Below are 24587 nucleotides of genomic sequence, written 5' to 3'. Positions count from 1 at the left end.
TCCTCCCGCCCGTGCGCGACCGCTCCCGCCAGTTGAATGACTAGCAAAAGATGAAACACACAACTCCAAAGGGGAGGAGGTAGGGTAGGTGAGAACAATCAGCCTGCTGTCCTCGGAGAACACCTGCTACAGGTATGTATCATTCACTTTCTCCGAGGACAAGCAGGCTGCTTGTTCTCACGACTGGGGTATCCCTAGCTCTCAGGCTCACTCAAAACAAGAACCCAGGTCAATCGAACCTCGCAACGGCGAGGGTACAACAGAAAATTGACCTACGAAGAACAACTAACTGAGAGTGCAGCCTGACCAGAATAAATTCGGGTCCTGGAGGGTGGAGTTGGATTTACACCCCAAACAGATTCTGCAGCACCGACTGCCCGAACCGACTGTCGCATCGGGTATCCTGCTGGAGGCAGTAATGTGATGTGAATGTGTGGACAGATGACCACGTCGCAGCCTTGCAGATCTCTTCAATAGTGGCTGACTTCAAGTGGGCCACCGACGCTGCCATGGCTCTGACACTATGAGCCGTGACATGACCCTCAAGAGTCAGCCCAGCCTGGGCGTAAGTGAAGGAAATGCAATCTGCTAGCCAATTGGAGATGGTGCGTTTCCCGACAGCGACCCCTAGCCTGTTAGGGTCGAAAGAAATAAACAATTGGGCGGACTGTCTGTGGGGCTGTGTCCGCTCCAAGTAGAAGGCCAATGCTCTCTTGCAGTCCAATGTGTGCAACTGACGTTCAGCAGGGCGGGTATGCGGCCTGGGGAAGAATGTTGGCAAGACAATTGACTGGTTAAGATGGAACTCCGACACCACCTTCGGCAGGAACTTTGGGTGGGTGCGGAGCACTACTCTGTTGTGATGAAATTTGGTATACGGAGCATGAGCTACCAGGGCTTGAAGCTCACTGACCCTACGAGCTGAAGTAACTGCCACCAAGAAAATGACCTTCCAGGTCAAGTACTTCAGATGGCATGAATTCAGTGGCTCAAAAGGAGGTTTCATCAGCTGGGTGAGAACGACATTGAGATCCCATGACACTGTAGGAGGCTTGATAGGGGGCTTTGACAAAAGCAAGCCTCTCATGAATCGAACGACTAAAGGCTCTCCAGAGATGGCTTTACCTTCCACACGATAATGGTAAGCACTAATCGCACTAAGGTGATTCCTTACTGAGTTGGTCTTGAGGCCAGACTCTGATAAGTGCAGAAGGTATTCAAGCAGGTTCTGTGCAGGGCAAGAACGAGGTTCTAGTGCCTTGCTCTCACACCAAACGACAAACCTCCTCCACTTGAAAAAGTAACTCTTCTTAGTGGAATCCTTCCTAGAGGCAAGCAAGACCCGGGAGACACCCTCAGACAGACCCAACGTAGCGAAGTCTATGCCCTCAACATCCAGGCCGTGAGAGCCAGGGATTGAAGGTTGGGGTGCAGCAACGCTCCGTCGTTCTGCGAAATGAGAGTCGGAAAACACTCCAATCTCCACGGTTCTTCTGAGGACAACTCCAGAAGAAGAGGGAACCAGATCTGACGGGGCCAAAAGGGCGTTATCAGAATCATGGTGCCGCGGTCTTGCTTGAGCTTCAGTAAGGTCTTCCCCACCAAAGGTATGGGAGGATAAGCATACAGGAGGCCGGTCCCCCAATGAAGGAGAAAGGCATCTGACGCTAGCCTGCCGTGTGTCTGAAGTCTGGAACAGAACAGAGGCAGCTTGTGGTTGGTCTGAGAGGCGAAAAGATCCACCGAGGGGGTGCCCCACTCTCGGAAGATCTTGCGTACCACTCTGGAATGGAGCGACCACTCGTGCGGTTGCATGACTCTGCTCAGTCTGTCGGCCAGACTGTTGTTTACGCCTGCCAGGTATGTGGCTTGGAGAAGCATGCCGAACCGGCACGCCCAACGCCACATCCCGACGGCTTCCTGACACAGGGGGCGAGATCCGGTGCCCCCCTGCTTGTTGACGTAAAACATTGCAACCTGATTGTCTGTCCGAATTTGGATAATTTGGTAGGACAGCCGATCTCTGAAAGCCTTCAGTGCGTTCCAGATCGCTCGGAGCTCCAGGAGGTTGATCTGCAGATCCTTTTCCTGGAGGGACCACAGACCCTGGGTGTGAAGCCCATCGACATGAGCTCCCCACCCCAGGCGAGATGCATCCGTCGTCAGCACTTTCGTGGGCTGCGGAATTTGGAATGGACGTCCCAGGGTCAAATTGGTCCGGATGGTCCACCAGAGCAGTGAAGTGCGGCAACTGGTGGAGAGGCGGATGACATCTTCTAGATTCCCGGTGGCTTGGAACCACTGGGAAGCTAGGGTCCATTGAGCAGATCTCATGTGAAGACGAGCCATGGGAGTCACATGAACTGTGGAGGCCATATGACCCAGGAGTCTCAACATCTGCCGAGCTGTGATCTGCTGAGACGCTCTGGTCTGCGAAGCCAGGGCCAGGAGATTGGTGGCCCTCGCTTCGGGAAGGTAGGCCTGAGCCGTCTGGGTATTCAGCAGCGCTCCTATGAATTCCAGAGACTGGGTTGGCTGGAGATGGGACTTTGGGTAATTTATCACAAACCCCAGCAGCTCCAGAAGTTGAATAGTGCACTGCATGGACCGGAGGGCTCCTGCCTCCGAGGTGTTCTTGACCAGCCAATCGTCGAGATATGGGAACACGTGCACTCCCAGCTTGCGTAGGTAGGCCGCTACCACCACGAGGCACTTGGTAAACACTCGTGGGGCAGAGGCGAGCCCAAAGGGCAGCACACAATACTGAAAGTGCCGTGCGCCCAGGCGGAATCTGAGATACTGTCTGTGAGCTGGCAGTATCGGGACGTGAGTATATGCGTCCTTTAAATCCAGGGAACATAGCCAATCGTTTTTCTGAATCATAGGCAGAAGGGTGCCCAAGGAAAGCATCCTGAACTTTTCTTTGAAAAGGAATTTGTTCAGGCCTCTCAGGTCTAGGATGGGACGCATCCCCCGTTTTCTTTTCCACAAGGAAGTACCTGGAATAGAATCCCTGCCCTTCCTGCCCGGGTGGTACGGGCTCGACCGCATTGGCGCTGAGAAGGGCGGAGAGTTCCTCTGCAAGTACCTGCTTGTGATGGGAGCTGAAAGACTGAGCTCCCGGAGGACAATTTGGAGGCAGGGAGGCCAAATTCAGGGCGTATCCGCACCGCACTATTTGGAGAACCCACTGGTCGGAGGTTATGAGAGGCCACCTTTGGTGAAAAAAATTTTAACCTCCCTCCGACCGGCAGATCGTCCGGTACGGACACTTGTAGGGCGGCTATGTTCCCGTGGATCCAGTCAAAAGCCCGTCCCCGGCTTTTGCTGTGGAGGCGCAGGGGGCTGCTTAGGCGCACGCTGTTGACGAGAACGAGCGCGCTGGGGCTGTCCCTGTGCCTGACGAGGCCTTCGGGCCGGCTGGTTGTACCTACGCTTCGCTAAAGAATAGGGTGCAGCCTGCCGGGCCCGGGTAAAACGTCCACCTGTGGAGGTGGATGCTGAAGGCGCCCGGTGGGAGAGCTTGTCGAGAGCGGTTTCCCGCTGATGCAGTTGGTCCACCATCTGCTCGACCTTCTCACCAAAAATGTTATCCCCCCGGCAAGGGACGTCGGCCAGTCTCTGCTGGGTGCGGTTGTCCAGGTCAGAGGCACGCAGCCATGAGAGCCTGCGCATCACTATACCTTGGGCCGCAGCACGAGATGCCACGTCACAGGTGTCATAGATACCCCTGGACAGGAACTTTCTGCACGCCTTCAGCTGCCTGACCACCTCCTGATAAGGCCTGGACTGCTCCGGCGGGAGCTTCTCGACCAGGTCCGCCAGTTGTTGCACATAGGTCCGCATGTGAATGCTCATATAGAGCAGGTATGATTGGATGCGGGTCACGAGCATGGAGGATTGGTAGGCCTTCCTCCCAAACGAGTCCAGAGTGCGAGACTCCCGCCCCGGGGGCGCCGAGGCGGTATCCCTCGAACTCCGTGCCCTCTTGAGAGCAGAATCCACGACCGCTGAGTCATGGGGCAATTGTGGCCGCATTAACTCTGGGTCAGAGTGGATCCTGTACTGGGACTCTGCTTTCTTGGGAATGGTGGGGTTAGTTAATGGTCGCACCCAGTTCCGAAGCAGTGTCTCCTTGAGGACATTGTGCAGCGGTACCGTGGAGGACTCTCTAGGTGGTGATGGATAGTCGAGGACCTCGAGCATCTCGGCCCTCGGCTCTTCCACAGAGACCACGGGAAAGGGAATGCTGATAGACATATCCCGCACAAAGGAGGCAAAGGAGAGACTCTCCGGAGGTGAGAGCTTCCTCTCCGGTGAAGGCGTGGGGTCCGAGGGAAGGCCCGTAGACTCTTCTGAAGAGAAATATCTAGGGTCCTCCTCTTCCCCCCACGAGTCCTCATCCTCGGTATCGGACATAAGCTCATGTAGCTGAGTCCTGAACCGGGCCCGGCTCGACGTCGAGGCACCAGGGTCTCTGTGTCGTCGAGCGGTGGGCTCCCGCGTCGGCGGGGACGGAGCTCCCTCCATCGACGTCGACGGGGACTCCACCTGCATGGCGGTCGAGACCGGCACCGCAAGCGGCGGCGGTGTCGACTGCCCCGGCGCCGGGCTAGAGCTCGCCGGCGCCACAGTCATCGGCGCCGAGGGCGCAAGCACCCCCGGCGCCGGCACAGCCTGGCGCATCAGCCCTTCCAGGATCCCCGGAAGGATGGCTCTGAGGCACTCGTCCAGGCCCGCTGCCGGGAAAGGCGTTGGGGCCGGTAGGGGTGTCGGTGCCAGAATCTGGTGGGAGCCAGGAGACGACACCGAGGTGCCGGGACCCTGTTGTGTCGGCACCTCTATCACTGATGGGGATCTCTCCTCTCGATGGAGACGCTTCGGCGTCGACTCCTCTCCGATGTGCATCGAGGGCGACCGGTGACGGCGCTTCTTATCCTTCTTCCGATGCCCGTCACCGGCGCCGGGAGGCATGGAGGAGGAGGATGACGATCCCCCTCGGTCTCGAGGAGCCGGGTCAGACAGGGTTCGGTCCCGTGGGCCATGGGCTGAGGGAGTGACCGGGGCCAACTGCCCACGCGGCCTCTCACCTCTACCCTCACCGGCGGACCGGCGGGCCGACGGGACCTGTTCTCCTGGGGTCGATGCCATCGGTGCCGATGTCTCGGGCATCGATACCGGTACCGAAGGACCGGGCGTCGATACCGATGCCGTCGAGGTCGACGTCGAGGGGCCGGCGCAAGTTCCAAAAATACGGTCCCGTTGAACTTGCCTCGCAACCTGAGTCCGTTTCCGGGGACCGAGACACAGGGGACACGACTTGAAATTGTGCTCCGGCCCGAGGCACTGGAGGCACCAAGCGTGGGTGTCGGTCTGCGAGATGGGCCGGCCGCACCGACCACACTTTTTAAATCCATTCGGGACCTTCGAGGACATCGACGGAAAAATCGCGTCAGCGAAATTAAAGTCGTCGATGGTGGCGGAAATCACACCTCGAAAAAGAAAAACGACCGTGCGGCCACCAGGCCGCAACGCAACGTCCCCGCTGGAAGCGAGGGAAAATGGGAGCGCGTGCTCCTTTTTTTTTTTTTTTTTTTTAATTTTAAGAAAGAAAAAGTGGAGCGCGCGGCAATTCAATAAAAAAGAAGAAATAAAAGAAATTCGCGTAAACGCGACGGTTTTTCCGGGGCTGAAACAGAGAGAGCGGCACAGGCACGACTCTCTCCAGGCGCGGAAAAAAAAAGGAACTGGCGGGAGCGGTCGCGCACGGGCGAGAGGACGGCCGCGCATGCGCGGTGGGCGTGCCCTGCGTGCCGACCGTCCCGCGAGGCTTTTTTCCGGTTGGTGGGGGCTGCCGCGGACGTCACCCAGTCGTGAGAACAAGCAGCCTGCTTGTCCTCGGAGAATTAACATAATATCACAAGTACATAACATGCAAAAGAAAAAGGAGAGCTTGCAGAAAAATAAATCAGCAAAATCCTATTAGGCAATATACAAAGGAAACTCTCTTACTGGTCCACAATTATCAATAAAGACCATACCACACTACAAAGGAAAATTTATAACAAAATAATAAGATAAATTAAAATATAAAAAGGACCAATGAAAACCCATTCCAAACAATTACCCAGATATTTACTGACCCTTTACTAATGGATCAGCTACAATCCCCTAAGGTCCCAAAGCCAAACTCCCAGTAACTTTATTCACTAGAAACATAGGTGCCCCTCTCATTATGCTGTGTTAGATGCTAACACACTGCTAATACAGTTTACGACGTCAACCAGCAGGACACACTCTCAAATTAGTGCCTGTTAAAAATATATATACACTAGTAAAAAAAGGCCCGTTTCTCAATCAAATGAAACGGGCACCAGCAAGGTTTTCCTCGGAGTGTGTATGTTTGAGAGAGTGTGTGTGAGATTGACTGTGTGAGAGAGAGAGAGTGAGACTGGGTGCGAGTGTGTCTGTGAGAGAGTGTGTGTGATTCTCCTCTCTCCCCTGCCCCCCCTCCAGCCACCCAGCGATTCTCCTCTCTCCCCTGCCCCCCCTCCAGCCACCTAGCGATTCTCCTCTCTCCCCTGCTCCCCCTCCAGCCACCCAGTGATTCTCCTCCGCTGCCCCCCCCTCCAGCCACCCAGCGATTCTCATCGCTCCCCTGATTACCTCCGTCGAAGCGGCCACATTATTGAAAGCTCTGCCCTCATGCTGGTGACGTCACGTTCCTTTGCCTAGCAATGCTGCAGCGTTCCCTTCCCTCTCACTGTTCCGCCCTCTACGTCATCACGTTTTGACGCGAGGGCGGGACAGAGAGAGATGGTTACAGAGTTACAAACCCTTACAAACCCTTCACTGCAGTCTGCCATGGAGTCAGCTTCAGAACGTTGGAGGTGCAAATTATTAAAGTAGATATTTTTTTTTTTGGAGGGGCACATCAGGGGGGCAGAAAATGGGCATTCCTTCAATGAACAGCGCATCTGCATTACCACACACATGGTACATGAGCCCTTACTGCCTACAAGATGGGTGGTGGGAAGTGCTCTGGCAGTAATTTCTTTTTTAATGGTCGCACACTAATAGCAACATTTAGTATTTGACTATTGATACAAAAAAATAGAGAACTGGCCATTTTATGGCTGCAGTAATAATGGCCTTAGCGCATGGGAAAAAAACCCAAGCAACAGCATGCTCTAAGGCCACTTTTTACCACAGCTTCGTAAAAAGGACCCCACAGTTAACTGGGGAGGTTAAAAAAAATAACATAATTCAAACCTACGAATTTGTTTTATTTATTAGGATTTATTTACCACCTTTTTGAAGAAATGTATCCAAGGTGGTGTACAACAAGATCAATCTGAGCATAGGCAAGAGACAATGGGGCTCATTTTCAAAGTAGTTAGACTTATCAAGTTCCATAGGTTAATATGGAACTTTGTAAATCTAAGTGCTTTGAAAATACATCTTAACAGAAAAATACATATTCAAATAGCATATTCAAATGGCATAGAGGGGCATTTTTGAAAAGAATGTTCAAGTCAGAATTGAGATGTCCTCATAATGCCCAAAAAAGGTCCATCTCACAGCCATTTTTGAACAGGAAAAACACTGGGGTTTCTTGTTTGAAAATATGTGAAAATGTTCAAAATGAACAACCATTTTGCAAAATAAAATATCCAAATTATGAATGCCAAAAAAAAAAAAGAAACAGGGACAAGGACGTCTGTCTGGCAGCATTTGTACAAAAATGGCTACACACATATCCCTGCAGAGCAGAGAGGCAGCCTAGTGGTCAGTGCAGTAGACTTTAATCCACTGCAACTCTTTACTTTTAATGGTGATCACTCCAGAGACAGGGAAGTACCTACTGTGTCTGAATGTGAACCACCTCAATAGCCCTCGGCTTGCGGGTGTCTTTAATATTTAGGTAACAGTAGGTATGTGTTTTTTTTTCTGGAGGGCTCACAAATTAAAGGAACATTAAGAATTGATGTGGGATTTGAACTTGGGTCTCCTAGTTTAAGGTCCACTGCACTGACCACTAGGCTACCCTTCAGACCTGCTTGCTGCTGTGTTCAGAATACCCCTAACACCTGATGTTGTCATAAAGCCTAGTTTCCTTTTCTGGTGTTACTCTCAGGCAGAGGCATATCTGAACTTCGGCGGGAGAGGGGGCCAGAGCCAGAGTGAGGGGCATATTTTAGCCCCCCCCCCCCGCCAACTTTGACCCCGCTGCCGATGACCCTCTCCACCCCTCCTCCCGCCGCCAACCCTCCCCCGCCGCAGTCGCCTACCTTTGCTGGCAGGGGACCCCAACCCCCGCCAGCCGAGGTCCTTCCGTTGCAAAGATGGCGGGGGACCCCAACCCCTGCCAGCCGAAGTCCTCTCTTCCGTTGCAGCAAAGCTTCCTTCAGTTTCAAATTCTGAGTCTGACGTTGTGCAGGACGTCAGACTCAGAACAGGAAGCTTTGCTGCAACAGAAGAGAGGACCTTGGCTGGTGAGGGTTGGGGTCCCCCACCAGCTTTGCAATGGAAGAAGAGAGGACCTCGGCTTGCAGGGTTTGGGGTCCCCCGCCAGCTTTGCAACGGAAGGACCTCGGCTGGCGGGGGTTGGGGTCCCCCATCAGCAAAGATAGGCGATGGCGACGGCGGATTGGCAGCGGGAGGGGGGGTGGGGAGGGTCGTCAGCAGGGGGGTCCAGGGCCAAATCTACGGGGGCCCAGGCCCCCGTGGCCCCACACAGATATGCCCCTGCTCTCAGGTGTGAGGGAGGGGGACAGTAACCACTGGGGGATTAAGAAAGGGTCATGTCTTAGTCCCTCCAGTGGTTACTGTCCCTTAGACTTACTTAGAGAACCTTTTTGTACCCTGTACATGATTGAAACAGATCTAAATAACAAAGTCCTTTTAGACTTGGACGTTTCTTCCTGTTCAATTATCGCTGTTGGATGTCCTAATTTGAATTCAATAGGGATATCCTGAAAACTCCAACTGTCTAGGTGTGCCCTGAGGACTGGGTTGAAAACCTCTGCTCTACGTAACGGAAGCGGGCAGCTTTCAGTCTTACAATTCCATTTTTAGCCCTCTCCCTTTCTCCAACGTATCTGAAAAAACTTTCGTCACCTTTCAATTTCTTTAGCCATTTTCCCTTCTGCCTGTGCTTCTGCTAACCATATTTGCTTCTTTGTGTTTTACCTGGTAATCTTTTCAGTGCTCCTCTGTATTTCTTGAACACAACCTCTTTTGCCTTTATGTTATCAGCTACTTGGTTGTTGACCCATACAGGTTTCCTTTTTAATGGTGCCTTATTAACAGCTGTGTTTAGCTTGGACCACTGCCCTACCACTTCTCCTATGTCTACCCATCCTGTCAGCTCTTTCTTCAGGTACTTTGAGTCTTGTGTGACCACGGTCCATTTCAGCTCTTATGTTAAATCACTTGTGCGATGATCACTATTGCCTAGGTAGGCACCCACCCGGACATTAGAAACACTGTCTCCGTTTGTGAGAACCAGATCAAGCATCACCCCTTCCCTCGTGGGTTCTGCTACCATTTGTCTGAGCAGAGCATTTTGACAGGCATCCACCATCTCTCTGACACTTCAACAATTGGAAGAAGCTTATTATTCTGAAGTTAAAGTGCACAGTCAGCACAATATACAGCTGATTAAGCTTCTTCCTCAGAAGCTTGGAAGCCACCCTCTGACCTCTTGCTGATCCTGCTGGAGAATTGCTGTGGGAATGCAAGGCATTCTGGCAGGGTACATGGAGTGACAAAAAGAATCTCTCATTCCCTTCCCAGCTGAAGTGACAAGGGAACAAGAGATTTTCTGTAACAAAAGCCCTACCTTTTAGAGAATGCAATTCTTATTATGTAGGGAAATATTGGGTCTGGTTCACAAGGCTTTACTGCACTATCAATCTGAACCTCAACTGTCTGCGCCATAAAGCGAAACTAAAAAGATAATCTGGACGATGTGAGCATGTGTCTGAGCCTCCCGACTGTCATCTCATGGAAAGGGATTCTCAATAAAAAGGAAGGAAATTGCTATAGGTTCCAGGAGTCTTGAGGGGAGAAATTCTCATGCCTCAAGTTGCAACCAGAAAGATTCAAGAGGTCTGCTTACCACCATAGCAAAATAGTGGGCACTGCCAACCCGGAGCACCACTCTGATACCCGTGTCTCTGGAAATCCAATGACGGGGGAGCCAGACTTCCTTCTCATACCAAACCCAACCAATGAAATTCCTTAGATCATAATCTTGAGTGATATCATTGTAGCTGGCGGGAACAGGCATGTCGATCACAGGCCCCGTCTGAAACAGAATTATTTGGGAGAATGTTAGTACTCTGTGGGCATCAACATGCTCATTTACAAAATTTCTGAATCATCATCCCAGTCTTCTATGTTAAACAGTTTTTATTGAACAAATAAAGATACAATCAAGCCACGAAACAGTCCAGTTGTATAATTTTTACAGGTTCATCTCCTTCCCTAACACCCTTCCCCCACCCAGCCAAGAGAACATGGATATTGCAACGGTGTAAATGAAAACATACACAACATGAATAATAGATAGCGTAAGTAAATGAACATAGCACCAAGTGAGATAACATACAGAAGAGATGGACCTTGGTTCTTATGCCCCCTCTCCAAAACAGTAAATCACCTTGCCTCAGACAGCCAGTCCACCCCCCACCTCTCCTTCAACTATCCCCTCTCATGGAAGAAAAAAAAGATAACCAATCTCCCAAAGGAGTGGCCTAGTGGTTAGGGTGGTGGACTTTGGTCCTGGGGAACTGAGGAACTGAGTTTGATTCCCACATCAGGCACAGGCAGCTCCTTGTGACTCTGGGCAAGTCACTTAACCCTCCATTGCCCCATGTAAGCCGCATTGAGCCTGCCATGAGTGGGAAAGCGCAGGGTACAAATGTAACAAAACAAAACAAAAAAAGCAAGCAGATATCCAGGTTCAGCAGTTACAGCATATTCAAAATGAAACTTCGAGCCCTAGGTAATAATGACGAAATATAAGGATCCCAAACTAACAAGGATTACTTCTTTCGTTTAAATGACAGACCCACCCTCTGTTTTTCTAGCAACATAGTGTGGTGGAGCATATTATGCCAAACCCAAAAGGAAGGCGATTTAGCCATGGCCCATATTTTCAAAACTAATTTCTTATCTAGTAAGGCTGCCTTATGTGTAAGCATATGGCGACCCCACTCTGCAGTGGGAACGCTTCATATTTAGCCAGCAAAAAAGCCTGCGGATCATAGTGGAATAACCAATTCCAAAAGGTGTTCTAAAGTAATAAATTACCTGTTTCCAAAAATGACATATCACAGAGCAATCCCAAAAAGCACAAATAAAAATTAGGCTGTTGAGAACATTTCCTACGAAGAAAAGTGTCATAACATAGTAACATTGTAAATGACAGCAGATAAAGACCTGAACGGTCCATCCAGTCTGCTGAGGAGGAAGGAGGTGTTTTAGAGAGCTCTGCTGACTTCCAGTGGAAAGGGAGTGAGACCTAGCTCCCTCCCCAAAGATGAGGAGGGTCCCTGGGGAGAAGGCCTCAGGAAAGTCCCAGGCTATGGGGCCTCCTGGGGCCCGGGACCAGAAGGCCGAAAGGAGTGGCTCTCTCCCTGGTTTGACTACCGGGAGAAGGGAAAGGAGTCCAGTGGACCGAAGGGAGAAGCAGCCCAGTGGAGGCCACCAGAGCATTTCCCCCTCCATGGCCCAGCTTGCGGAAGGTAAGCGAGAAGACAGTGGAGGGGGGAGGAAGATAGTACAGGCCCCAGAAGGGCGCTTCCAAGGAAGGGAGAAGGAAGAGGCGATGGAAGTTTGCCAGAAGCCTTTGCTGGAGGCAGCTGAGAGTGAGAGTGAGGAGAGTGGATCGTCAGATGAGGAGTTCCTTGAAGTGAGCTATGACCCTGATGATCCAGCAAGTAGTGTGGTAAATATTGTAAGACGAATTAAGCTGGTGGAAAAAGAAGTAGTGGAGCTAGGAAAACGTCTGAAAATGGCAAGAACTATGTGTAAATTTGCCCCAGCGGAGCACAGACAAATGTATGTTAAAGAGGAAGCCCGGATATCAAAGTTGTTGGGGAAAAAAGAACACTTGTTGAACTGTTTAAAAAAGGGCTCTGTGAATCCTTTGAGGGAGCTCTATGTTAACCGAGAAAGGATGGCTTCAATACCACAGTCTGGGGGTTCAGGAACACTACAGTTGCAGCAAGCTTCAGTGTCTTCAGCAGCATTAGACTCAAAAGAGTTGTCTGGGTTCAGAGGTGACCCCACTTTAAAATACATGAGACAGTTGGCAACACAGTCTAGAGCACTTACCCAGCAGCCAGAGGATAAGGAGGCAGCGGCAGGACATGGCTCTGAGGTGGGGGCTGGAGTAGAGATCCTACCTGTGGAGGGGAGGACAGAACTCAGTAACTTTTCAAAACTCCAGATAATGGAGGCAGCAGAGGGAGACGCAGGTAGCAGCCTGTTTTCTACAGAGGTGGTGGTCGAAGTCTCAGAGGGCTTACCTGCAGTTGTGCAAACAGCAGAGACAGTTGCCGTGAAGGAGGCCCTGTTGGAAAAGGGTCAGCAGAGGCAGACTCCGGTATTTTTGGCCGGGTCTGCAATGACTGAAGTGGAAACCGAAGCAGCATGGCATCTGGAGAAGCCCCGCCCACGAAGTCCGGGAGCAGGGGATGTCTTCCCTGAGCATGGAGTAGCTGGCGGTTTACAGGAGAGGGGTCGGAGAGAGAGGAATAGGAGCGGGCAGCAGCTGGGAGCTCATTTGACCAGCTGTCCATTACAAGAGGTGAAATCGGGGGGTGCTAACAGCCAGCCTGTGGCGGAATCAGGAACAGACAAGCCATGCCCCCGGGAAGCGCCAGCCATTGGGAGAACGCAGGAGGGACTGCACCAGAAGCAAGAGGGAAGTAACCCGATTGTTGAGAGACTTTCGTTGACTACAGAAGTGGACATGGCAAGTCTAACAGATGTGCAGCGGGTGGTGGAGCAGACCTGCCAGCAGGACGGCTGGGAGCGAGGAGCCAAGGGGAGCGGCGGAGTTCCGGAGGCTTCGCCCCTGGTGCCGGAGGTTGGAGGGAGTTCGGGGGCAGAGCGAGCAGGGAGTCTGGTATCGCCAGCTGCAGACCTGACTGGGCAGGTGCCAGAGTATCGCCAGGAGACAGAGGAGAGGAGGCGATTAGCCCAGAGGCTGGAGCCTGCAGTGGCAGGGACGAGCAGGGACGTTCCAGGAAGTGGTGATGGGCAGGACAATCAGTTGGAGGCAGCCCAAGCCGCAGAACTGACTATGGACGTTGCTGGATGTTTGTCTGAGAGGGAAGGGGACGGGGGACAACGGGAGGGGGAGGGGGCGGTGGATATTGAGGAAGGGAGAGGGATGAGGGGAGGGGCAGAGGGACAGAAGGGGGGGGAGGCAGAGGGAAGGGCTGGAACAAGTGTGGAGGGGGGGCGGTGGGGGCTGGGGTCCAAGTCCTTTGCGGCAGTAGTCCAGGGAGGGGGAAGGAGGGAGGGGGGGAGATCGGGTGGTTTTGAGGGCCCAGGGAGGGGTTGGGGGGGAGCGGGGACAGGGGGTGGACAGCTGCCTAAGCGGCGAAATGTGGTACAGCTCAAATGGATAGGGGAGGGGGCAATGCCCTCCAGGGATCGGGTCTTGAGGCTGGTGATGGGGATGGGGTTTATACCCGAGGACTTTTACGCGTGTATACACCCCATCAACATCCCAGAATATGACTTGAGCTTCATGACCCAGAGGGGGATGGAAATATTCTGGGAAAGGTACGAGGGGGTGAGGGGAAAGGGGGAGTGGCGGGACCTCAGGGCCATTCCAGTCAGCAAGCCGGACCTGGTGCAGATCACCCTGCTCGTGAGAAATGAGTCTATCTCTGGGGCAGATTTAGCCTACTGGCTACAGAGGTACGCGGAGCTGAGATCCCCACTTACAAAGTTACCGGATCCAAGCAGGGTTTGGGCAGGAGGTTGGGGAGCCCTGGTCAAATTGAGACAGGAGAGCCATGTGGTCCAGCACATTCCTTCGGCTGCCTTTATCGGTCGTGACAGGATACTGTGCTTTTACAAGGGGCAGCCGCGGCAGTGCTTCAGATGTGGTTCGTTTAGGCACTTCAGCATGTCATGCCCAGTGGTAAAGTGTGGAAGATGCGGGGATCAGCATGCCACAGAGGACTGCACCGCGATCAGGTGCAACCTCTGCGGCGGGTTAGGCCATGCATATCGGAACTGCCCTAGGGCGGCCCATAACGAGTGGGATATGTGGGGGAAGGGACGGGGAGGGGGGGTAATGGAGGAGGGGATAGGGCAGGGGGTGATAGGCAGGGAGGGGCAAGGGGGGGAGAAGGAGGGGATGCAGGAGGGGGGGCGGCAGGGGGCTGGGTCAGGAGTGGAGCAGGGGGGAGAGGGGGAGTGGGTACAAGTGCCACAGAGGAAAGGGAAGTTTCGGAGGGGGGGGAAAGTAGGGGTGGGCAGGGAGGGGTTGCTGCAGGGGAAGAGGGGGAGGAACAGATTTCAGGTGTTGGAGGAGGAGGAGGAGGATAGGGAGGTTGGGAGGGAGGAGGAAGAACAGGGGGAAGGAGAAGAGGTGGAGTTAATGGAGGAAGAGGGGGCGGCAGGGGGGATTGGAGAGGGCAAACGGAAATATGAGGAAGCACTGGAGGAGGGTACTGGTGGTAGGAAGAAGGGCGGGAAGGCTCTGGGGGGAGGGGGAGGGGTGAGGGAGGAGGAAGAGGGAAGGGAGGGAGGGAGGGGAAAGGGGAGTAAGAGGAAAGCTGAGGGGGCCGGGCAGGTGGTGAAGGCCCAAGTGCAGGCTTGGGGGGACAGAGTGGAGCTAGAGGAGGATCTGGAGGACTTGGAGGACTTGGGGGAGGTGGAGGACCTCGGAGGAGGAGGTAGGGGGCGGGGGTGAAGAGGGGAGAGGGAGGGATCAGGGGGTGGGTCCGGATAGAGCAAAGAAGAAAGGAAGGAAGAAAGGGGGAGGGGGGGGTAAGGTGCAGACAGGACGGCTGCGGGGGGGGGGGAGGGGGATCTGGCAGGGGATGATGTAGACCGCATAGCAGAGGACCTGCTTCAGGGTAAGAAGGGGGTATCCCAGGAGATAAGGAAAGAAGTTGGGAGTGAGCAGACCCGTGACTCGCAATGAGGATGGCAGGCTTAGTGTTGACATTTGCCACGCTGAATGTGGCCAGCATCGCCTCTCCGAAGAAGCAGGGTTTAGCGTATGACTGGTTCGCGAGGGTCCAAGCAGATTGCTTCCTGCTCCAGGAGACTCGGCTGCGGTCCATTGAGGTGATCAGGCGGGCAAGGCGGGCCTGGAAGTGGGGTCCCTCGGTGTGGGGGTTGGCGGGGGAGAGGTATGGTGGGGTGGGGATCTTATTTAAGTCCCACCGGGTGAATATTCAGCGAGTGGTGGAGCTGGGGGTGGGGAGATGTCTTGTTGTGGATGCGATTTGGGAGGATAGAGCACTGAGGGTGGTGAATGTGTACGGGCCCCAAAGCAAGAAGGAAAGGGTGCTCCTCTTTGGGAAGATCAAGCCCTACCTATACACTTCGCGCCAAGTAGTCTGGGGGGGAGATTTTAACACCATATTGCGGAAAAAGGATAGTGGGGGACGATCGGTACAGGTGGGCTATGACGGGGTGAGGCTGGCAGGGATCATGCGGGAGGCGGAGCTGGTAGACGCGCATGTGGCCTTCTGTGAGGAACAGGAGGGGTTCACGTTCTTTCGAGGGCAGTGTAAAAGTAGAATCGATAGATTCCTGGTAAAGAAGGGGGTTTGTCTGGGGGGTCCACGAACCGTGGACGTGGACTTTTCAGACCACCACATGGTCCTCCTTCAGGTGGGGGGGGGGCGGCAGCGCAGAGGCCAGGGAGGGGGTTATGGCGACTAAATTTAAAGTGGTTAGGTAGCGAGCAGGTGCGGGAGGAGTACCGCCGGTTTTTGGAAGATCAGGTGTCAGTGCAGGGGGCATTTCAGTCATTGGGGGAGTGGTGGGATACAGTGAAAAGACGAACGCGGGGATTCTTTCTCAGACAGGCGAGAAGGGAGGGGAGGGAAAGGACAAAGTTGGGCATGGCAATAAAGAAAAAGAGGGACACATTGATTTCACAAGGGGGGAGGGAGGAAGAAATACATGATCTCCAAGCACTCCTGGAGCAGGTACAGTACAACCGCTACACCTCCTTGGTGTATGAGCGGGACTTCGGGAAAATGTGTAGCCCGGACCCCTTCGCATGCTGCCGGGAGCGGAGGGCGCGCAGGGTGATGGAGGGGGTGCGGGATGCACAGGGGGTCCTGCAGGACACCAAGGAGGGGATTCTGGGGGCAGTGAGGGACCACTTTGCGGCGTTCCTTTCAGCCCAGCAGATTGATATGGAGCAGATGGAGTGTTATGTGGAAGGAACCCCGGGGATAGGTCACAGGGGACCCCAGCTTCAGGCCCTCTTGAACCCGTGGACAGAACAGGAGGTGGAGGAAGCCATCGGGGCGCTCCACAGGAAGACCTCGCCGGGGCCGGATGGGCTAACAACTGAGTTCTACCAGGCCTTTAAGGAGCAGCTGGTGCCGATCCTGGTGAGGGTATGGGGGGCAGCCCAGTTGGAGGGTTCCTTGCCTAGTTCCTTGACAGAGGCGGCTCTTATCCTACTAAGTAAGGGGAAGGACCCGGCGATGCTGGCCAACTGGCGGCCTATAGCACTGCTTAATACGGATCGAAAAATCTTTGCGCGAATGCTATTCCAGAGAATGAGGCAGGTGTCTGGGGATTTGCTAGCAGCCTCGCAAGCATGTGGGGTTAAAGGGAGAGGGGTCTTGGAAGCTGCAGCGTGGGTGCGGGAGGGGGTAGAACGCAGTAGAGTGGGAGGGCATGGTAGGCTGTTGGTAACACTCGACCAGGAAAAAGCGTTTGATAGAGTGCAGTGGGGTGTCCTATGGAGCATTCTGGAGCGCTATGGGTTTCCGAAGGGTTGGATAGAGCAATTACAGCTACTCTATCGGCATGCGGGGTGTTTTCCCCTGGTTAACGGGTGGAGAGGGCAGGGGTTTGAGGTAGGGGCAGGGGTCCGACAGGGGTGCCCACTCAGCCCGCTGTTGTATGCATACGCCATCGACCCTTTTATAAGACGGCTGGAGAAGGGGGGGGCGGAGGGGCTGGAAGGGGTGGAGGTGGGGGACAATAACCAGTTAAGGGTCGTGGCGTATGCAGATGACGTTACAGTGTGGGTAGCGGACCAGAGGGAGGGAGGTAGATTGCAGAACCTGATCCAGGAATACTCGCAGGCAACAGCGTCGCAGGTCAATTTTCAAAAGTCCAATAGCCTGTGGGTTGGGGATCAGGGGCTGCAATTTGAGTTGGGAGGTAGGTTTCCTACAGCTGTGGAACGTATACGGGTCTTGGGAATATACTTCGAGAAGGGGGATTATAGGCTCTACAACTGGGATAGGTGTCTCCAAGAAGTGAAGGGGAGGGTGGATAGATGGAAGGGGTGGAAAATGACCATGGGGGAGCGGGTACAGCTCATCAAGGCACACTTAGTTCCTTTGTTTCTGTTCGTCAGTTACATCTGCCTGCTGCCGGAGAGCCGGTACACGGCCTTGTATGGGGTGTTCTTCCGGCTGCTCTGGGGCAACAGGACGAATCCGGTAAAACGGAATGTTACCTATCTGCCTAGGAGGGAGGGGGGGGTGGGCATGATAAACCCAGTCCTGTTTTTCAGCGCTTTGTTCCTGCAGTTCAATCTGGGGAGGGCGGTAGGGCGGGAGCCACCGGGGTGGGCTAGGAGTGTCCTGCAGTGGTGGCCGAGATATTGGGACCTATGGCGGGAGGGGGGGAGGGTAGTGGCACTGCGAAGGGGGGCTCCGGGGGGGGTGAGTTATTGCAAGACCCTAGTGAAATTGGTGAGGGTGTGGGGGCTGACGGTGGGGGAGGTGAAGGCAGGACAACGGGGGGTCTGGATGGACAGAGTACGGGCGCAGGTGTTCTCAGCTCCTCTGGCGCTGAGGGACGCGCCGGCCCCACGGATGCAGCAGGGGTTACGGTTGATTGCTTCGAACCGCATCCCGGTGAAGTATAAAGACCTGGCGTGGCTGTCCTTTCACGGTAGACTGTACGTCCGAGGAAATTTGAAATATCGCAATGTGCGGGATAGAGGGTGCCCACGGGAGGAATGTGCTGGAACTGAAGAGACGATGGAGCATTTCCTGGTGAGGTGCCCATTTACAGTCCAGGTCTCTGACCGGGTTTCCTCGTTGCTGCAGATCCCCAGTTTCCGCAACTACAGCTATGCGGACTGGGTGTATGGCCCAGAGGGTGGAGAGGGACGCGGGGATCCGGTAACACGCTTTCTGATTTCGGTGATATTGCGGTACTGCCTCTGGATGGCGCGCTGCAGGGTGTCCCTGTACCAGGAGGTCCGGCCGGCGGAGGTAGTCAGCTGGGATGTGGTAAGGGCGGTGCAGGAAGCGGCGAAGTGGGAAAGGGTGGAAAAAGGGGTGGGGGTGGCTTCGAGGTGGTGGAGACACGTGAGGCTTAAGCCGCCATGAGGGGACATGCTTCCCAGGGGATTGTGTGCCAGTTGTCTGAAGGGGTTGTGGGGGGTCGGGGGGGGGGTTGATCCATTGTATTATTGAGGAGGGGGTGTACATAGATAGGCAGACCATGTCTAGCTAGGAGCCTGGGGTTTGATTTGCATGTCCGGTTTTTTTCTTTGGTCTTTCTAATAAACAGTTTCCACTGTACTATTGAGGAGGGGGAGGGGGTGTACATAGATAGGAGGACCGTGTATAGCTAGGGGCTTGGTTTTGATTTGTATGTTATTTGTTTTTAGTTTTTTCCAATAAAAAGAGTTTTCCAGTCTGCCCAACAAGATAAACTCATTTTACATGGTATGTGTTACTTTATATGCATATCCGAGTGTGATTTGTCCCTGCCTTTCTCAGGGCAGACAGTAGAAGTCCGTCCTGCAAAGGTTTTATTCTCCAAATACCGTCGTAGCTACCCAATGTCCGCTAAGATTCCAATACCACCCAAATGAAACAATTGGGTCTGGGTAAGATATGCGTGGTGGAGCGCTCTAAACTGACATTCCTGCAAGTCCACTGCTATTGTTAACTCATATGAGAAGAGTTCCATCCCCTTTATCATTTTGGTCGCTCTCCTTTGAACCTTTTCTAATTCAACTATATCTTTTTTGAAATACAGCGACCAGAACTGAATGCAATACTCAAGGTGAGGTTGCACCATGGAGCGATACAGAGGCATTATAGTATTCTTGGTCTTATTTACCATCCCATTCCTAATAATTCCTAGTATCCTGTCAGGGCCACCGAGAGGGGGGGGCAGGGGGGCAAAATTCCCTGGGCCTCCAAGGGGGGCCTGGTGCCGGGGTCAGGCCGCCGGCACTGCAGTCCGCGGTCTCACCTGCCTGCCTCCACGGCTCCGGGCCCCCTTCATTCAAAGCGGCAGTCGCAGATCGCCTCTCTTCTGGCCTTCCCTCCCTGTGTCTCGCCCTCGCGGAAACCGGAAGTTACATCAGACGAGGGCGGGACACAGGGAGGGAAGGCCAGAAGAGAGGCGATCTGCGACTGCCGCTTTGAAAGAAGGGGGCCTGGAGCTGTGCAGGCAGGTGAGACCGTGGACTGCAGCGGTGGGGAGAGGGATGGGGGCGGCCTTGTCTCTCGGCAGCGCTGCATCCTGTTTGCTTTTTTGGCCATGCCACACACTGAACAGAAGATATCAGCACACTGTCTACAAGAGCATCTAGATCTTTTCCTTGGGTGCTGACCCCCAAGGTGGACACTAGCATCAGGTAACTATGATTTGAACTGTTCTTCCCAATGTGCATCACTTTGTGTTTGTTCACATTAAATTTCATCTGCCATTTGGATGCCCAGTCTTCCAAGGTCTTCCTGCAATTTTGCTAGTAAGTCGTAGTTCCTTTCAACTCACCTCAGAAATCAACCTATCTTCTTGATTATCTAAGAATAAACTGATCCTAAATCACTCTAAATCCAAAGCTTTGTCCCTTTCCAGAAAAAAAGCCCCACTCTTTTGTCAGCCACTCCTATATAATATTCCTACACCAATGACGAATACATTACTCTCCCTTGGTGTACAGTTCAATTGTTGTCTTTTGAGCCATATATCACATGAGTGGTTCAGAAATCCTTTTTTATTTATTTATTTTTTTTGCTATGTGGAAGACATGATCCCTTCAGCCTTTATTGGATGGTAGCACCCTGAAGGCACTAATGCACGCACCTGTGCTAAGCCAAATAGACTATTTTAGCTCACTTCTTACTGGTGTACTTTCTGAAATGCTTTCAGCTGTCAAATTGATTTATGTTTAAATCATATTTTATTATTAAACATTCTGTGAAAATAATACAGTTAACATTTGTCTCCAAGTACAACCATTTTCCACAATTTCCATGTGCTAATATGTGAGTATTTTTTTGTTTTTCTTCCCCCCCCCCCCCCCCGTACCTATATCTAGTACATTTATATTCTAGTGATCAACTTGGCAGGTAGTATCATATCATAGGTATCCTATCTTCCCTCCTCAAACCCCACCCTCCCCCTTCCCCCATTTCCACCCTACTCCCTTCCTCTTACAGTGTCCTTCCTATTGGTATCCAAAACATTGCCGTCAGGGGTTCAATATATGACTTCGTGCTGCCGGTGTCATTGTACTCCAGAACGGACTCCATCGTTGTTGAAATTTAACGCCCATCTCCGAGTCAAGGTCTTTTGTAGCTATACATTCCATACGTAACATATGTATCATACGTGTCCGCCATTGTTGTAACGTCGGAGAGTGGTATGACATCCATTCTAATAATATCGTTTGCTTACCAACAAGTATTGCTCTCAGTGCAAAAGCAGTGTAACCTCGCTTAGGTTTCGTCCCTAGTTTTGGTTGACCAAAGAGCAAATTAACTTCATAATGCCATTTTTGTCCCCACATGTTGGTCACCATTGTTACAATCTGTTTCCAGAATTTCTGGATATTCACACAATGCCAAAACATATGGCCCACCGTTGCACCAGGGGTCCCACACTTTGGGCATTCACCCCAAGGTGACAATCCCATATGGAATGCTTGTCTCGGTGGGATGTGTAAGCGAAGGGCCATCTTGTACTGCAACTCCCAGTGCGTGGTAAAATCTGTAGTTCTTCTGATCTGCAATATGTGAGCTTGCAGCATTTGTGCAGTTATTGTAATTTGTAAATCCAGAGTCCAGGAGCTTGCCAATTTATGGTAGTCCAGCTCCAGAGCTGTGTCCCGTATATGTCTATGATGATATGTCATAGGCACTTTCTGCTGTGACTCCATAGAGTATGCTGAAGAGAGTTCTTCCTGTACGTCCTCTGTTAGCGAAGTCCATGGTAGAGATGATACTTAGTGTCGCAACTGTCCATAAAAGAAATTGTCACTGGTAGGTAAGTCATATGTCCTCTGTAATTCACAAAATGGTCTAATGCGGCCCTCTCTAGTCACCACTTGAAGAAGATACACTATTCCTTTCTTTTTCCATCTACGAAATACAGAGTACATCTGTCCAGGTGTAAATAACAAGTTATCACATATAGGTAAATATGGTGTCACCTTTGGGGAAAACTGGTGCAAGCGACACACCCACTCCCAAACTGCTTTTGCAGTTATCAAAATCCCGGAGTGTTTCAATGAATATGGCATGGGTGCCCCTGTGCTATGTAAATAATTACTAAAATGTATCCCAGGTATTAGGCCCAACTCCAGGGATGTGTTAGTATAGTCACTTATATGCCTAAACCAATCATTTATATGTCTCATTCCGCTAGCTATACTCAGAAAGCGTATGCTCAATAGCCCCAGCCCCCCGTATTCCACTGGTATATACAAGATATTAATTGGTAATCTTGCTTTTTTTCCATTCCAGAGGAATTGTTGTAAATGATGGTGTAGTATTCGTTCATCTCCCTTTTTCAAGTACAGGGGTAACGTTTGGAATATGTATGTCCATCTCGGGGCAATGACCATATTAAATAGTGCAATCCTACCCAATAGGGACACGGGGAGTGCACTCCAGGCCCTTAAGGTCTGTTTAGTGTCAGTGAGCAATTTATGTATGTTTAGGTCATATAGTTGTTGTCAAATTGATTTAAAAAGTGCAGATGTACGATCCCGTGATCCTTTTTCTCATCCAACAACATTGACTCCCAATTTCCAGCAGAAAACAGTACAAAGTCTTCTTACCCATAAAGCATATTATAATGGTTTACCCCTCTATTTGTCTTCCCTTCTTACCCCATAACAACCATCCAAAAGCTTACACTCTTCAGTACGCATCACCTGGTTATACCTCCATTCAGTAAGCTCAGACTGGATACTTTCTACATTCTACTGCCTTCAGTTTACCACCACCATCACTGGCCATTCTGACAGAGGTGACTTGCCTTGAGAGAGTCGAACCTGGCTAGGCTGTCCCCATGGAAAGTCAGTGACATGCTGTAATCCCTTCTCTATTCCTGGGGCACTTCTATTCCCTCCCCCCCCCCCCCCCAAGTTTGCACTCATCACCTTCCCCCCACACAGCTAGCATCAAGCACTGCTGGGTCTTAAACCTACCCCACCCCCGCCAGCTAACTAAATCTCCTGCTGGGTTTAACCTATCCCAGCAGTTATACAACCAGGCTTGCCTCATATGAAGGTTTCCCCCACCCCCCCACCCCACCTTCCAAATCTAGGCAATCAACCCTTAGAGCAGGACAACTATACTTAGCTTGGCAGGATATTTTGGGTCCTCAGTCCAGGGATTCTATAGCCTGTACTCCTGCTCTCCTCTCTAGGAGTCTGTTCCTCCCTCTTCTCTTTCTGTCAAAGACTAAGGGGTAGATGCACTAACAAAAACGTTAAAGCCCTTCCCTTACCGATTCCTTAGCGAATTGGTAAGAAACGGGCATGCATCAAGGAAATCACATGCAAATGAGCTGCTCGCTGCTAGCACATTTGCATGTGATTTTCTTCCAAGCCAGTCGGCCAGTCGAGCATGCGCAGCAGCCAAGCACGTCTTGCCCTAACAGTTTTCTTTCCACACCTTCCTTCACTCTTTAATCCAAGTTTTCATGTGGATTTAAAACTTGATGTGCAGAACGAAAATAGCCGATATAAAAGCTGTATCCCCCCTTTCCCGAACCTCAGATTTATGAACTAGAAAACAGAGAATTAAGGGTGAAATGTATATTTTCTTAACATTTTCCATCATCTAATAAAATGATCATTTATGGCTGATTCTTTCTTTCTTTCAAGAGCGGAGAGTAGAGAGCAGAGTCCCGCGAGTGCTCGCTGTCTCTCTTCATCCTCCTGTCCTCGCCCCATTCGCTTCCCTTTTAATTGCCTTCTCTCACCCTACCTGCAGGGTTTCTCTCTCTCTCTCTCTTCCCCCCCCCCCACCCCTTCCGATTCCCTCACAGCAGCCCCAACGAGAGGTGCAGACCTCCCGTTAGGTTTGCCACAGTAAGGGGATCGGAAAACGGCAGTGCATCTCATTATAATACTAATTTGCTCATCTGCATTCTGTTTTCGTTAGCTGCTACCGTGACAGGACAATGCCCTTTTGTACATGTCCTGGTTTACTACTTGCGCGTTAAACTGGCTCGAACCAGTTTAAAAACCACGTTGCTGGCTCGTTAACTTTACTGCATCTAGCTCTAAAAGCCTTCTTTTCAATGTATCTCCCTCAATCAGCCAGGAGGTTCCTACTTTAGAGCAGCTGGGATGTCCCTGCCAGCTAGACCCAAGCCTCTTAATTGCCACAGCTGAGCTTTCCTCAAGCCTTCTCCCCCATTGGTTTCTGGAACTGTAATTCCCACACTTTATGTTTCAATCTTTTTTATTTGAAAGGCAAACATCTCAAAATAACAACACCTTAGACACTTCATTCCGTGTCTGGGGAAAAGAACAATAATGTGTACAAACGTTTTCTCAACCACTTTTCCTTTCTGTCATGTTAATATTGTTTCAACGATATTGCCTTTTACTTTTCCTTCCACTTCCCTCCCTTCCTCCCCCCCCCCCTTTATAAGCTAAGCCAACTTCCCTCTATTCCTTCACATCATCAACATCTTTAGTCTTAATTAGTCATCTTGTTTAACATTTATCCCACAAACTGTCCTTAAAAGTTCAAAAGGTGACTCCGGGCTGCTGGGATGAGTGTTGACCAAAAGGGAGCCCAGTATTGCTGAAATTTCTTCCCTGTCATTGAGTCTAGATTGCGATTCCCTTGCCGCTCTAGTCTCATTAAGTGCAACATCTTGACTCTTCATTGTTGTCTCGTGGGTGGTTTAGCTGAGATCCACTCTGTCAGAATGACGTGCTAAGCTATGATGGTAGCTTTAAGTACAAAGTCTCTGAGCCCCCTGGGGCTGGGTGTGACCAACCGTGGTTGACCAAATAATAGGGCTGCTTCACATATCCATGTCGTGTTCCCTATCTGCGAAACATAAGTTGTGATGGCTCTCCAGAATTTCCCCACGCTTTGACAACTCCAAAACATGTGTCCCAGCGT

General features: G+C 51.8%; 1 protein-coding gene across 3 annotated transcripts in view; it reads right to left on the bottom strand.

The window, feature by feature from the left end:
• GUSB (glucuronidase beta) overlaps positions 1-24587 on the bottom strand; it is an 88231-nt gene that overhangs the window by 52117 nt on the left and 11527 nt on the right. For all 3 annotated transcript variants that reach the window (XR_003944101.1, XM_030222376.1, XM_030222377.1), the window contains exon 2: positions 10124-10312. Coding sequence is in view for 2 of the 3 variants with exons in the window: in XM_030222376.1 (XP_030078236.1) it covers positions 10124-10312 (189 nt within the window). In the remaining variant the exon portion in view is untranslated. The remainder of the gene's footprint in view (positions 1-10123; positions 10313-24587) is intronic.

This window comes from Microcaecilia unicolor, chromosome 13 (assembly GCF_901765095.1).
Source record: "Microcaecilia unicolor chromosome 13, aMicUni1.1, whole genome shotgun sequence".
Lineage (NCBI taxonomy): Eukaryota > Metazoa > Chordata > Amphibia > Gymnophiona > Siphonopidae > Microcaecilia > Microcaecilia unicolor.
Note: the sequence above shows the minus strand (reverse complement) of the source record. Positions and strands in the feature narration are given on the sequence as shown.